Genomic DNA, 14,062 nt, shown 5'->3' with positions numbered 1-14,062 from the left:
CAAAACAAGGGTATTTGTATCGTGTATCAAAGCCTGCGCCAATTCCGCCTCCATTCGAGCCTGTCGGCAAGTATGTCCCAACTTTGCAGCCCATCTGCACGAGCTAAACTTTTCAAGCCATCCGTGACAAATGCAGTTAGATGGTTGAACTGGTTATTGACTGTTTTCAACTGCTGGCTGTAGGTTGATTCACGAAAGGAGACTGTGAGTGTGTGTTCGTGGTTCATTTGATCGTAGGCCTCATCATCATCATCATCTTCGGAGTCGAACTCGTCTTCGGAGTCTTTCTTTGTGTGCGGTGCCTTCGAGTTCTCCAGGTGTTGGTCTTCGTCGCCGAGCAAGTGCGCGGCTTGTAGATCTGCGAAATGAACACACAGATCTAGGAAATTGATGATTGCGTCATGGATATGTGCTAAATCTTTAGAAAGAAGGCACTGGGCTTCCAAAGAGGACATGTAGGATTGGTGGGCGGCTATCATGGCATCGACATCTTGTGCGCCAGATAAATCTTTGTGTAGAGATTGGGTTGCGGTGGATATTACGAGATAGGTCAGATGGCCGTAGATGAAATCGAGGACCCAGAGCATGTTATGGTGTAGAGCGTGCACCAGTATGTCATTGTCGTCAGGCGTGGTGATACGGGCGTCGCGAATACGCTGTTTCACAATGGCATATTTAGCGCGTCTGATTTGCAGCAGGAAGGTCGAGATCCGTTGGTATGTGTGTATTGCGTCCTCGGTGATTATGTTCGCAATAGGCCACGGAAGGCCATAATCAATTGAGATTGCATCCAGAATCCCGACAGTTCGATGATTATTTTGAGAAACCCGAGATGGAGTATTAGTACTAGCTGGCCGCACAAGGAGTCTTGATGTGTCAATGGCGGATATTGAGCTGAAAGCCGTCCTTGATATCTCAGTGAGCAGGAACCTGTCATCCCAGGAACGACCCCGATCGATCAGCTCAAAGATTTTGGCGTCAACAATGCTGACGGCGCTCATATTTTTGGCGAAGTAGACATGCTGAAGAGCATCAAGGGAGGTCCATAGCCCGCATTGTTGGTCAAGTTCAGTCCGTAATAGGCTAGCACTGAGTGAATGATCCACATCCACGAGCTTTTCAAATGCAGACTCTACTAATGCGGGGAAAGGAAGTAATAGTGAAGAGTCTTGAGAATAGAGATCCTCAAATCTCATGGGCTCAATGTCTGGTGGCGCATTCAGATGGCGCAGAAATACCATGCTTTTCCCCGCCGTGAAAACTTTCTGCACACCAGCCTCGAGGAACTGAGGGATCCTCTGTTGCCTGTGGCCCGTATCAAGCACAAACCAGTCATGCCAAAGAGTTCGTAGATCCCCGTTCTCACGATTGGTTCGCACGAAGAAAGTGTTGTCCGAAGCATCGACCTGACCTGTTTCCATCCAGAGTCGGATCGAGCTTGAATATGTTTTGAAACACATGAAGAATAGCTCCGCCAGGTATTGAGATGAACTTTCGTCGCCAAGGGCTTCCAACATGCATATTAAATCGTACAACGAATCAAGGCAGCACATTGGTTGATCGGTCGAGTTTTTGCCTAGCTTGGTGATCATTTCTGCGAGTAATACTAGCTCGTTGGAGTGTTGACGAACGTCAACAAGAAGCTGGATAAGACTGACAGTTGACCCGGCAGAGAGGTATTTGCACTGAACTTGAGATAAGACTCTATCAAATTCAAGAAGACGATCTTCTAGGCCCCGGCAAAATGTTTGCATATATGGAATTGTCTGCGGGAGCTTGGTGAAACACCGTACATCATTGAGTTTGGCGCCTATCTCGATAAAACACTGCAAAAGCGATGCTAGTGCTTCGCTGGATGAATGTGCGAGTGTGTATCTTCGATCAACTCCAAAATCATCGTCCAGACGTACGTAAATAGACGTTGGAAGGCCCTGAAGCATAAAGATAGTCTCTCTAGCAAGTTGGGATTCTGTGATAAGTCGCGAGGTGGTTGCTGCTCCTTGGGGCAACGAAGGGTGATTTTTCGCTCTCCAGAATTGAGCCTTTTCTAGAGAGGCAACAAGATCCCCATCCTCTCCCGGAACAAAAACGTCATCTGGAATCATGTACCCTTCATCCACCGTTGTGGCGGATGGAGGCCTGTGCTTTGGAAGAGATACATCACTGCCAACGGATGAAAAGTCGTCATCTGATGAGTCGCCAGCAAAGTCTACCTGTTCCCAAATTTCTTCGTCACTGAATGCCGTCCCATCTGCATTAAGGTCCGACCAAGAAAGGGTCTCTTTTACTTCTGGTGCCTTGGCCCGCTCCTCCGGACGTTTGACCGTAGAGAAAAGAGCGGGGCGATCTGAGAGTTGCAGCAAGAGACTCAGAATCTCTGGAGACCAGGAGATTGGATTGCTCTCCAGCTCCGCAACGCGGATTTGAAGGGCTTCGGCAAGTTCATCTCTGTTCAAGATTTGAAACTTTTCCTGTAGTCCCTCGAGTTGCTTGGCGACTGCAAACTGGTCGGTGCGTGTATGAGAACCAGTTCGGAGACCCCCTTGTACACGACGCTTCAGACTCTGAACACGCGCAGACCCCTACATATATATTAGTACACCAGGCGTGATGAAATGAGAATAATGGAAAGTCAATATATTACCTTGTGGTCCGGTAGTATCTTAGCAACGGAAGTGATCAAGGCATCGATGAGCGTACTTAGATCAGCCGCGAGGGCCATTTTCAGACATAGACTCGGATCTAGGATCCAAGATAAATCACATCGAGATGTTTCCAGACATCATAAAGTGAAGAAGCATAAAGTGAAGAGACCCGGATGTTTTGCTTAGACGGCGCTAATCCCGATGAGGTAAGATGGCCACTCTTATGCGCGCCTCTCTCTCCCTCCGACCATCTGCCCCCTTTAAGCAAATACAACCATCATGGCTATCGCGCGACCGATTCGCATGCTGGGTGCAGCATGCATCCTTCTTTGTCTATTTCTTGTCTTCCAATTACACCAGAGCTCCTCTGAAGAAGGGTCTAAGTTGGCTCATGGCATGAAAAAGGATCCTCTTGTAGATCGTGCGTGACCCCATTTTCTTGCCACACCTCCTATTACAACCAGCGCACTTTAAGTGTCGTACTAACTAGTTTTATAGCGACCGGTGAACCTGTAGGAAACTTATGGCGAGCGGACGAACACGATTACTCCCCCGATAGCGAACAATCGGCCCGCACCAATGCTGCGCTCATTACCCTCGTCCGCAATGAGGAACTGGGTCAGCTGCTCTCGACAATGAGTGACCTGGAGCGAACATGGAACAACAAGTTCAACTATCCCTATATCTTCTTCAACGATGTGCCCTTCACCGAGGAATTCAAGCAGAAGACTCAGGCAATGACCAAGGCCAAGTGCCAATATGGTACGCATTTCAGTCCGGTTAGAACTAGAGGAACCATACCTAACTCTAGATGCAGAACTTGTGCCCAAGGAACACTGGGACGTCCCCGAGTGGATCAATATGGACCTCTTCCGTGAGTCCGCAAAGTTGCTAGAGGAACAAGACATCCAGTACAGCTCCAAGGTCTCCTACCATCAGATGTGTCGCTGGAACAGCGGCATGTTCTACAAGCACCCTGCCCTCGCAGGCTACCGCTACTACTGGCGTATCGAGCCCAATGTCAAGTTCTTCTGCGACGTCGACTACGATGTGTTCCGGTACATGGAGGATGGCAACAAGACCTACGGTTTCACCATCAACCTCTACGACGCACCACAGAGTATCCCGTCCCTTTGGCCCGAGACTCAGCGATTCCTCGCCGCCAACCCGTCGTACCTCAGTGACAACAACATGTGGGAGTGGATTACGGATGACGTGGCTCGTCCCGAGCACACCAAGGGCGCCAATGGATACTCCACCTGCCACTTCTGGTCCAACTTCGAAATCGGCGATCTCGACTTCTTCCGTGGCGAAAAGTACGAGGCGTACTTCCAGCACCTGGATCGCGCCGGTGGATTCTTCTATGAACGCTGGGGTGATGCTCCCGTCCACTCCCTCGGCATTGGTCTTTTCGCCGATGCCGCCAACGTCCACTGGTAAGTCACATACCCTTTCTCTCATTTAAGAACCCTCACTCACATGTATCTTCACTAGGTTCCGCGATATCGGGTACAACCATATCCCGTATCTCAACTGCCCCAATTCTCCCAAGTGCTCTGGCTGCAAAGCTGGCCAGTTCTTCCAAGGCGCAGACTTCCTTTCCAAGGAGGATTGCCGACCTACTTACTTCAAGTATGTTGGAACGCACTAATTATCATGATGTCCCGTTTGATCTGTTCTCTTGTCTCTTGTCATTCTGGAGAGTGCCTCACGACTCGATTCCCTGCATCAACTTGCATACCCCTATGACTATATTACTGAATATCAGTGGCTTGGTACCCGGCGTTTGAGCGGACACATACCTGTGTGTATTGATGATTTTGTGTTCCCGTTTTTCTCTTCCCTGTTTTGGTTTATTTCCTTGTCACAAAATACGTTTCGGCCATGTTGCTGCCTCATGGAGAGCTATGGGGGGCCTTGTCTACATTGTACTTATATCGATTACGCGTGGTCACTGTTAGAGGCTGTTTGTTTTGGTCTAGTGCCTCTTGGCCCGCTTGTCGCAGTCGTCATTTTTGTGTGATATATTAGCTACTTAGGAACAAAACCGAGATTCAGACCAGTCTAGTCTGGCTATTCTACCATTTTGAGGAAGCAATATACTCCATAGGATAAGTGTAGAAGAGTTGATAATTATGGAACGAGGATTGAGGATCAAGGATCGAGGACTGAGGACTGACTTGAGCGGTTGATAATACAACAATGCAGGATGACTGAACAAGACGGAATCAAGATAGATTAAGCACCAACCAAGTAAGGCACTGAGGACCTTTTTCCAGACAACAGCAGCACTAACAACACAAGAGATCTCTAGAGTATGTATACAGTTTTCTCTTCTACCTGACCTAATCCTCAGCCAGTCAAACAGTGCTGGATAAACAACGTGCGAGGGGGTACTGTTAGTTTAAGAGAAACATGACGTAAAGGTAGAATTGATGATGAAAATTTACGCCTCCTGGGGGTAGAGCTCCTCCCGGAGAGCGACACCCAGCTCGACGCGCAGACCCTCGAGAGACTCGAGATATTGCTTGTACTGGTCGGGGTTCTCGACCTTGGCCTTGACGCCTAATCACGAAGTAATGTTAGCTTGAGTTCAACGACGATAGTGCTCCAAGATAGGAAGTTGTGGAAACGTACCCTCGAAGACGCGAACAGCGGTAGGGAAGTCGTTAACACGGCGGGCGGCCTTGAGGGCGGCAGTGAGGACCTCGACGGAGGGAACGAGATCGTAAGCGAAGCAGTTGTTCAGGTTGCGCTGTTTGCAAAGATATGCATTAGTCATTTGTCGAATTGGTGCGGATATGGGAGCCGCATGTTGAGTGACGGGTGTGGCTGATGCCATGTATCGCATGCCGATCAATATGCCTCGGGTGAAGTCGAGATAGTCATACCTGAAGCTCGAAAACGTCCTGCACACCATCGAATTCCTTCTCGAATCTGCCATTGTGATACACAGTCAGCATGAGATGCCCCTATCATGTCCAGACGATTGCCGATGTTCGTTCCGGGAAGCGCCTAACATGGAGATGCAGGGCGCTTTTGTCCGACTCCTCCGGCCTCAATGGCTTGCGATTGGGGGCGTACCTGGCAGAGAACTCTTCGTATGTCTCATCCTCGTGGCCGGAGCGGAGCATGGAGGTGGTACCGAAGTTGTGAGCGCGGGCGGCGGCCAGAGTCACCGGGGACTGCATCCGGGACCGGGTCAATTGGGGAGCTCTAAAGAAGCCGGTAGGGCGAACGGCGCGGGTCGCCACGCGGAAGATGGATAGGGACGACATTTTTAGAAGGGGACCACGGTGGACCGGACAGGAACAATGGCGAGGGGAGAGGTGTGGATGGAGACGGGAAGGGGAGGTGTGAAGTGCCTCTAGGATTTTGCGGGTGGTGTGGTGTCGACGCCTGAGGCAGCGACACGGGTGCTGAGTCATTATCCGATTGGCCCCGTTCCAAGTTGTCTTGATCTCAAAGGGTGGCCGCTGATTGGCTGGACGGTTGTCACTTTCTAGATGCGTGTCATTGGTCGAGTCTTAAGGTCATGACAGTCGAGTTCATATTATATCCCAAGGTTGTTCTTATATTTACTCATTATATATCTATCTGTCCTATATGCCCATAAGTCTAAACATTAAAGAAGTGTGTAATTTCAAAATAAGGAGGATAAACTAGGATGGTAATTGGATGTTGAAGTACATATGTTGTATATTTGACCGAATTGTTGGGAAAAGAAACCGACTCAAATGATTATATGAGCAATTAGCTCTAATTCCTTTTACCCATTGTAAATATATTACTCCCCAACACAAGAAAGTTGGCAAGAACCGGAGAATTTGACTAGGTACATGAGTGGTGGCTTTCGAGCTTATACCTCGGTTGAGTACTGCAATTGAGGTTATTATACAGCTAGCAAGATCTCAATCTAAGATCTTTAGAACTAGATAGATCCATGAATATCGTGCAACTTTTACCTAAAGAGGGAACTGACAAGAGATGAAATAAAGTATATATTGATCTACATGTCTTTAGTCTACGGATAGTTAACTATGCTCTATAGTTATCATATACTGTGGGGGTTGACGCAAACTGGGATAAACGACCTTTATACTCCTGCCAAAGCTACTGCCAATGGCAATCTTCAATGGAGTAATAGAAAATGACTCGATCAATTTTCAATGCAACGCTTCGGGTGTGGATCTAGTCGACTAGAATTCACCTAAAGCATTAGCCATCAAGTGGTCAATTTATGTACAGTAGTGAATTTGGATAATCCCTCGGTAATTTTATACAATTCGTTTCTTTGTAATATATAATGCGCTATTGGCATTTGAATATACCTAGGTAGGCTAGCATGTGATAGTTTCACACCAAGGACAACATTGCATTCAGCAACACAGTAAACTACATATTTTGTGATCTGGGGTTGTTATTAAGATTCAAAATAAGATCTAATTCTAATAGATTGAATCTGTTCACGTTTCACATCTTCGGACAATATACTCCAGTCGATGCGATCGGAACCTGATCTTCCCCTTTTTTTTATGGCACGCTAAACCCTTTTGGGTCCTCAACGGACGCGCCGGACGCAAAAAGTAATTGTTCTCTTATTTCTCCAGCTTTTCCCTCTCTTCCCTCCCCCTTTCCCACTTTCATTTCTTTAGCTTTCATTCCTTTCATTTCTTTGCTTTCCTCATTTGGCCTTTCTTGTTTGGCGGTTTACTGCAGTCCCATTACTGCCCCGTCAAGAAAAGAACAGGTTGCCTTCCAGGGCTATCTCTATCTTCAATTCATCCATTTGGTTTGAGGGAACAACCTAATCCTGTCACAATGGCATCCGAAATCCTTAAACATGTCTCGGTCCCGACCCTCGATCGACCCTTTGGTGTGCACTTGTGGCCCCTCTTCGACCAGGCCTACGAGAAGGTCATGGGGTATCCCGCTAGCGAGTTCAACTTCACCCAGGGTGTCACCCCTCTGTCCACCTTGAAGGAGACTACAATGATGCTTGTCACTTACTACATTATCATCTTCGGTGGCCGTGAGGTCATGAAGAAGTTGCCTGCGTTCAAGCTTAACACCTTGTTCATGATTCACAACCTCCTTTTGACCACCGTTAGCGCTATTCTGCTGGTCTTGTTCATTGAGCAGCTTCTCCCCACTCTCTGGAGACATGGAGTCTTCTACACTATCTGTGATCAGCAGGGTGGTTGGACTCGCCCTCTGATCATTCTGTACTACGTAAGTTGCGAAGCGCTTAAACCATTGGAAGAAGAGAAACTTACACAACCTCGATTAGCTCAACTACATCAACAAATACGTCGAGTTCATTGATACCATCTTCCTGGTCCTCAAGAAGAAGCCATTGACCTTCCTTCACACCTACCACCACGGTGCCACCGCCCTCCTCTGCTACACTCAGCTTATCGGTGTGACTGCCGTGCAATGGGTGCCTATCTCCATCAACCTGCTGGTCCACGTTGTCATGTACTGGTACTACTTCCAGAGCGCCCGCGGCGTTCGCATTTGGTGGAAGAAGTACATCACCATGCTGCAGATCGTCCAGTTCGTCATTGACGTCGGTAAGTGGCTGAGGCCCGGAATCCTGCAAAGAATGGAATACTAACAGTTTCAAGGCTTCATCTACTTCGCCTCGTACACCTACTTCACCTCCGCCTACTTCCCGTGGCTCCCTAACATGGGCAAGTGTGCCGGTGAGGAATTCGCTGCCATGGCTGGTATCGGCATCATCAGCTCCTACTTGGTCCTGTTCATTTCCTTCTACATTGCCACCTATAACAAGACCGCCAAGACTGGACGCCCCCGCCGCAACACTGGCCAAAAATCGTTGATCGACATGAAGAACTTCGAAATTCCTTCCCCGGCCGGTACCCAGAACGGCAGCGCCAAGTCCACTAGTCGCTCCAACGGCCCTGTGACACGCTCTCGCAAGGCCTAAATAATCAACTGAAGCACAGTCGCGTTTGAATGTTTTCAGCGTGTGATTTGGAAGAATTATATTGCCCCACGAGTTTGATTGTTGAATCATCTTAGGATGAACCATTGAATCAAATGTTCATCCAATGCTTGTGGCCAAACAAAGCAGAAGGGCAGAGTGGCTGCTCTTGGGTGATGCGTCCCTATATTTGTTTAATGAATGACCACCTCATGATGCCAGGTCCATTACCCGGGCATGGGGTATGTGCCTCGGAGTTGTCGGAATGCATGCGCCGAAACTTTTGTCGAAAAACCTACATGGGGAACGCTGTTGGATTACCCCAGCGATCTCGCCATGGTTGTATTTTATAATGTCGTTTTCTTCTTCTGTTCATGTTTGTCGTTATCACCCTCCGTTTGGTGGCAGGCCATTGGATTGTACCTTTCGCTCTTATTGTTATTAAATTATTCATTGATAGACGTTAGCTCATAATATCAAGATAAATGTAATCACGCCTGTTCCTGAAACAATAGTCTGCTTGATAGGATAGGCACCCAGGTCAGATACCATATGGCTGGGTTCGGATCTGGGTCAGCAAGGCATGTTTGCGTTGATTGCCTATGCTGTCAGCATCTTTCGCCCAGCTGGGATTCAGGATGCATCCCTCATGCAGACACAGTCTGTATCTCAAGAGACAATCCAGCTAGACCGTCTCTCGAGGCTATCCATCAAGCCCATCCATTTCGCCCCCCAAACAATTGGAAACCAAATAAATACCCAGCCTGTTGATATGGCAACATAAAGCTTATCTACTGATCTCTGTAGCACAATGTGCAGTATCACACTGAAGACTGCACAGAAGAAACAGAAACGTCAGGTGGAGCTTCTATGCGCGCATCATGGCCTGTGCGACGAAGCACGAACAACGCCACGAAAGTGATGTATCTCATATGCCCCGGACGTTGACCCAGTTAGCAGGGCGATCATTGTCAAAGTGTTGAGTGACAAAACGGGCAGAGCCTCAGCCTCCAGAGAGAGGAACCCCCCAAAAAGGACTTGGACTCGGAAGGCGAGGAGCAAGGCAGGTTATATCCAGCCACCCAGGTTGAAAGAGCGGTGGCAGCCATCACCAAGCCCAGCCATTGATACAATGGGGCTGGACAAAATCCAATAAACCAGGGCAAGAGGAAAAGTCAAAGACAGGAAAAAACCATGGATTATTTGCCCATTGCCCATGCTCGTCCAAAAGTTACAAGCGCCTTGCTTGGATGTCATGCGCGTGGTTTATTCGGAGACTGGATGGACATGCAGAGCCGGTCTTTGCTACCGGAGCATAGACGCCAATTCGAAGGGGAAAAAACACATGCAGTAGTGGGCGTGTCGACGCTAATAGTGAAGATCGGCCCATGAACTTCCGGTGGCCCTGGTCGGATTTGAAACGTTTTGGATAGGTCGACGGAGCTATGGCGCCGAATCCTTCTAGCGTAGAGACCCACTGGGCACGGAGGACTGGTTGGTCAATGTAAGTAAGTTGAAGCAAATGTCAAGAGCTTGACGTGCAGAAAGTGCATGCATAAAAGAGGGAATATTGAGTCCTTGCCGGTGGCTGCACTAGTATAGTATTATCGCAGATGATACGGAGTATGATAGATGATGGATGATATACATGGATGACGGGTGAGATAGATTGGAAAATCGCCGAGATATGATGTTGAATGTAAGGAGCGTATACGAACTACGGAGTAGGAGAGTTCTTGAGCGTCATTGAGCATTCTAATCCTTCGGGAGTGTTGAGTATAACCCCCTGAGTTCTCCCTGAAGAATAATATACCTCCAACCTCTAACCAACCCCCTCAAAGTTAAGTTACCACCTTGGTACCCCTGGCATTTTTTTATCAAGGAGAATATTTTCCAATTATTCCGACGGATGCCGAGTCAATCCACCATCGCTAAAGAGAGGAGTTCGTTAAGTGTGTTTGAGTTATACGCATGGCCCCACTGATCTCGGGCTTGACTTGGCAACTTGTCAAGACTGCCCTAATGTGATTCGATTACTTGTTGGTTCATGACTCCCGGTTTCCACTGCGGGCGGGTTCCAATCCAAACGGCTCAACTTGAGTGTCCACATGGGGGAATGCTTCCAGGACAGATGTCTCATTCATGGGCCAACATCCCGCTCTTTTCTACTCCGTACTTACATGTAGGTATTTGCCTGGATATGAAGGTTCTTTTGCCCTTGGTGCATAAGTTCAGGCCCTGATACATACATGTATGTACCTTGATACCCTGATACCCTGATACCCTGATATGCATAAACGTCCAATCATATTGACAAGGAACAAATCGCGGAGTATTAGGCGCATGGGCCTTGACCAACGATAGCTCATGGTGATCTATCAGATTTAGCCTGAACAGTATTTAGTTTTTAATCTTTTACTCTTTTTCTCTTTTTCTCTTTTAATCTATTTATTTCAAGGTTTCAATTCAGTCTTCCCGCCACGATATCCAGTGTAACGCGTTTTCTCCCCCTGCTGAAACTGCCAACCCGCCCTATCTTGTCCTGCAAGGGTGAGACACCAATCACAATCCTCTTCAACCCTCTTCATTACGCGCTGGGTACAAATTTAGAAATAGTACGGAGTAACAAATTCAGGGTTATTGAACCTTTTCATTTTTCTGCCCTTCTACACGTGTGGAAAAATGTCCCTGGATGCCTCTTTTTCCTTCTTCTACTCCGTACTCCGTATATTGGCTTGATATATGCATCCCCTGCCCATAGCTCCTTGGTCCCACTCCGGTCCACTTCCTTAAAAGGTCCTTTCTGTCGCCCTGCTGGATTTTTGAATCTCCTTTGCAGCTTTGCACTGGGATATTTGACAGCTATTACGTCTCCCTGGGTCTCATTTTTACCCTGATATTCTTGGTCGAGGGTCCCATTTTTTTTTGGTTTTGCATTTCCCTTTCGCTTCGGAACTGCCTATACTTCGCAACAGTTGCTATTTCTTCATCTATTCTATCTTCTATCCCCAATTACAACCAGATGACTGCCGGGAACATGTTCGAACCTACTCCCTCGCTGAGCCTACACCGCTTGAGCAGGCATAGCCTCCAAGATCGATACGAGTCAGACGAGGAGGCCGTGTCGGAATCCGATACAGGCGTCCAAGATCTACTTTCCTCGCCCGTGGGCTCACAAGCCGGAATCTTTGATTCAGATCTCAGCGCCGACGAGAATTCTCATATGGACCCTGATTCTGACCGGGATGAACATATTCTGGCTCCGCCAACAGTCAAACGGACCCGGCCTGTCTCGTCTGCTACTATTAAGAGAAACAGCAATGCCACCTTCGACGAAGATACGTATGTGTTTGATCCGGAGGAGCAGATGGTTCTTGAACTGCCACCGTCAGATTCTCCACCACAACTGGCATCCAGCACCTTTTTACAGCCATCGATATACGTCTGGCCAAAACCACCGCAGCCGGCCAACTCAAGGTCTCGCTCTACTTCACCCTCGTCGGTATTTTCAGTAGAGGATGCAGATATTCAGGTTGCAAAGGAGGTGACCTTCATGGAGCCCCGAACTCGTCCTACAGTGGTCTTGATCAACGCCCTGGGGTCACGATCAAAGACCTCAAAATCCCGTCCCAGCCATTCCCGCTCCCGCGAAAGCAGCCGCAACCGCTCCATGCTTGTCAGGGTTGACAGCCGCCGACTGACAATGTCACGCTTGTCAGACCCAGCCAATAAGTCACCACGAGTATCTGAGAAAAGGAGCACCATGATGCAGGCGCCCAAGACAGCTCCAACGCCAGCCCTAGAAGAAGATACACAGTTCGCACCCAGTGCAACCATCAATCGAGTCTCGGAAATCCCCCCAGTCCACTATTTCCCAGCACCACCACGCACACTCCCAACCCAAGAGTACCGAACCCGACCGCGAACCTCAGCCTCCGACAAACCGGTGCCACCACCACTAAACCTGCGCACCCGCGGACCCCCTCAATGCGCAGCGCAAGCAGCAACAGCGGGCCCACCTACACTTCCCGTCCATCAACACCCTTCTCAGCCGAGGACGTCAAAACCAACAGCTTCACCGACACACCCTCCCAATTCACTAGAGTCTGCAGCCCGGCCTCAATCTCATCAGCCTCCTCACCACCGCCATACATCACCTCGAAGCGCAGTGGCCCCTCAACATACAGCGTATCGGATATTCTCACCAGTCGCTCGCCGCTTATGATGCGTCACATGACAAGGAAACACTCTGCATCCAGCGTGCATTCACTGAGTAGTCTGCGCTCAGAGGTCGGCGTTAATGGTCCCTCTTCCTCGCAGATCTCCGTCGCTACACAGCCCACCCCGCTTCCCAGTGCTGACTCCCGTGTCGTGCGAAAGTCTAGCCAGCGTCGCCATACAAGGCATACTAGCGTTTTTCCGAGTGGGAGGGGATTCATGGGATTGAAGCTGGGGAAGAAGTCGCATGCTAAGGCTTAGAGATGGGCTTCTTGGCTTTTTGATTTTTGCTTTTTGCTTTTTGCTTTTTGCTTTCTGGTACTTAACATATATTGATCTAGTAATGTTTTTATGGGTAATCTCTTACATGTCTTGGGGTTTTTGGGTTCTCATTTTGGTGCTGTCTGGTAATGGAGTTTTGGTTTATCTGTTTCTTTTGGTGGATATTTGGTTTTCATGTCTTTTCCTCTCACCTCTGTTTCTGAGACAGCTAATGTATGGCGGTCCTGAACTTGGACAGGGGCAGCATCAAGTCGCAATCTGGGATGGCTAATGTCTACTTCAATGTTTGGCGCATGGTACCTGATTTTGGGAAGACTGCTGGGTGGTTTTATTCTGAATTAGATAGCTAAATAGCTATTGAGGCATCTATTGCGTTGACGCAGTGTGATATCTGTGTCTATTCAAGTAGGTATCTTATACATCATTAACCAAGTGTCCTCCACGTATCCTCAACTTATATACTCCCAGGATGTGGAGGTAGATGGTCATCAATCTCCCTGGAAACAAACATACGCATGGAGACAAATTTCTTGGTCTCCCATCATTTCGGTAAAACGCAAGCGATGTTATGTATTTTGTTGAGGAAAATTACATGTCTTGCCAGCGTATAGAAACCCTAGCAAGGGGTAGTCGATGAGTTCTTGGCGGCATAGACTGAAAAGGACTGGCGGGAATCGGGTTGACTGGCTTGATGCAGGTGAATTCCTTGCTACAGTGACAAGGGAGAATACCGTCAACTTGATCTCGAGTTGGGGCTGTGCTATACTCCGTATTCTGTACAATATATGTTGTAGAAGGACATGCGAAAATTTCGTCTTTACTTGACCCACTGCCCCGATCTATCCGAGACAGGGTGGTTCAGTGTTCAGTGCCCGTTTAGTGCCCACTACACTTGTCCGCCAGGGGCTCGGCCGGGGACTCCACTATGAAGATCTTCATTAAACGCCAAGTTTGGCATTTCTCCTGGATT

At 48.3% G+C, this 14,062-nt stretch overlaps 5 protein-coding genes across 5 annotated transcripts; 3 read left to right on the top strand and 2 right to left on the bottom strand.

Moving 5' to 3' along the window:
- Positions 1 to 26: 26 nt before the first annotated feature.
- On the bottom strand, positions 27 to 2,722 carry N7471_007428 (uncharacterized protein; the record flags this gene model as incomplete). The annotated part of the gene is made up of 2 exons (XM_057280147.1): positions 27 to 2,582; positions 2,645 to 2,722. 2 exons carry the CDS (start codon positions 2,720 to 2,722, stop codon positions 27 to 29), a joined length of 2,634 nt encoding a protein of 877 aa, XP_057134407.1.
- A 202-nt stretch (positions 2,723 to 2,924) lies between these two features.
- Positions 2,925 to 4,296, top strand: N7471_007427 (glycosyltransferase family 15 protein; the record flags this gene model as incomplete). Its single annotated transcript, XM_057280146.1, has 4 exons — positions 2,925 to 3,066; positions 3,144 to 3,407; positions 3,463 to 4,081; positions 4,140 to 4,296. 4 exons carry the CDS (start codon positions 2,925 to 2,927, stop codon positions 4,294 to 4,296), a joined length of 1,182 nt encoding a protein of 393 aa, XP_057134406.1.
- Positions 4,297 to 4,806: 510 nt separating this feature from the next.
- Positions 4,807 to 6,073, bottom strand: N7471_007426 (cytochrome c oxidase subunit VI; the record flags this gene model as incomplete). The annotated part of the gene is made up of 4 exons (XM_057280145.1): positions 4,807 to 5,210; positions 5,283 to 5,400; positions 5,537 to 5,582; positions 5,730 to 6,073. The coding sequence occupies 4 exons, from the start codon at positions 6,071 to 6,073 to the stop codon at positions 5,092 to 5,094; spliced, it is 627 nt and encodes a 208-aa protein (XP_057134405.1). The 3' UTR covers positions 4,807 to 5,091.
- A 1,183-nt stretch (positions 6,074 to 7,256) lies between these two features.
- N7471_007425 (elongation of very long chain fatty acids protein) lies at positions 7,257 to 9,086 on the top strand (the record flags this gene model as incomplete). The annotated part of the gene is made up of 3 exons (XM_057280144.1): positions 7,257 to 7,877; positions 7,936 to 8,218; positions 8,273 to 9,086. Coding segments are annotated over 3 exons (1,227 nt in total), but the record flags the coding sequence as incomplete, so codon positions are not given.
- Positions 9,087 to 11,614: 2,528 nt separating this feature from the next.
- Positions 11,615 to 13,071, top strand: N7471_007424 (uncharacterized protein; the record flags this gene model as incomplete). Its single annotated transcript, XM_057280143.1, has 2 exons — positions 11,615 to 12,408; positions 12,471 to 13,071. 2 exons carry the CDS (start codon positions 11,615 to 11,617, stop codon positions 13,069 to 13,071), a joined length of 1,395 nt encoding a protein of 464 aa, XP_057134403.1.
- Positions 13,072 to 14,062: the final 991 nt, after the last annotated feature.

The sequence above is a fragment of the Penicillium samsonianum genome (genome assembly GCF_028829775.1).
Source record: "Penicillium samsonianum strain IBT 33392 chromosome Unknown utg000004l_segment0_segment0, whole genome shotgun sequence".
Taxonomy (NCBI): Eukaryota; Fungi; Ascomycota; class Eurotiomycetes; order Eurotiales; family Aspergillaceae; genus Penicillium; species Penicillium samsonianum.
This window is presented reverse-complemented; position numbering and strand designations above follow the sequence as displayed.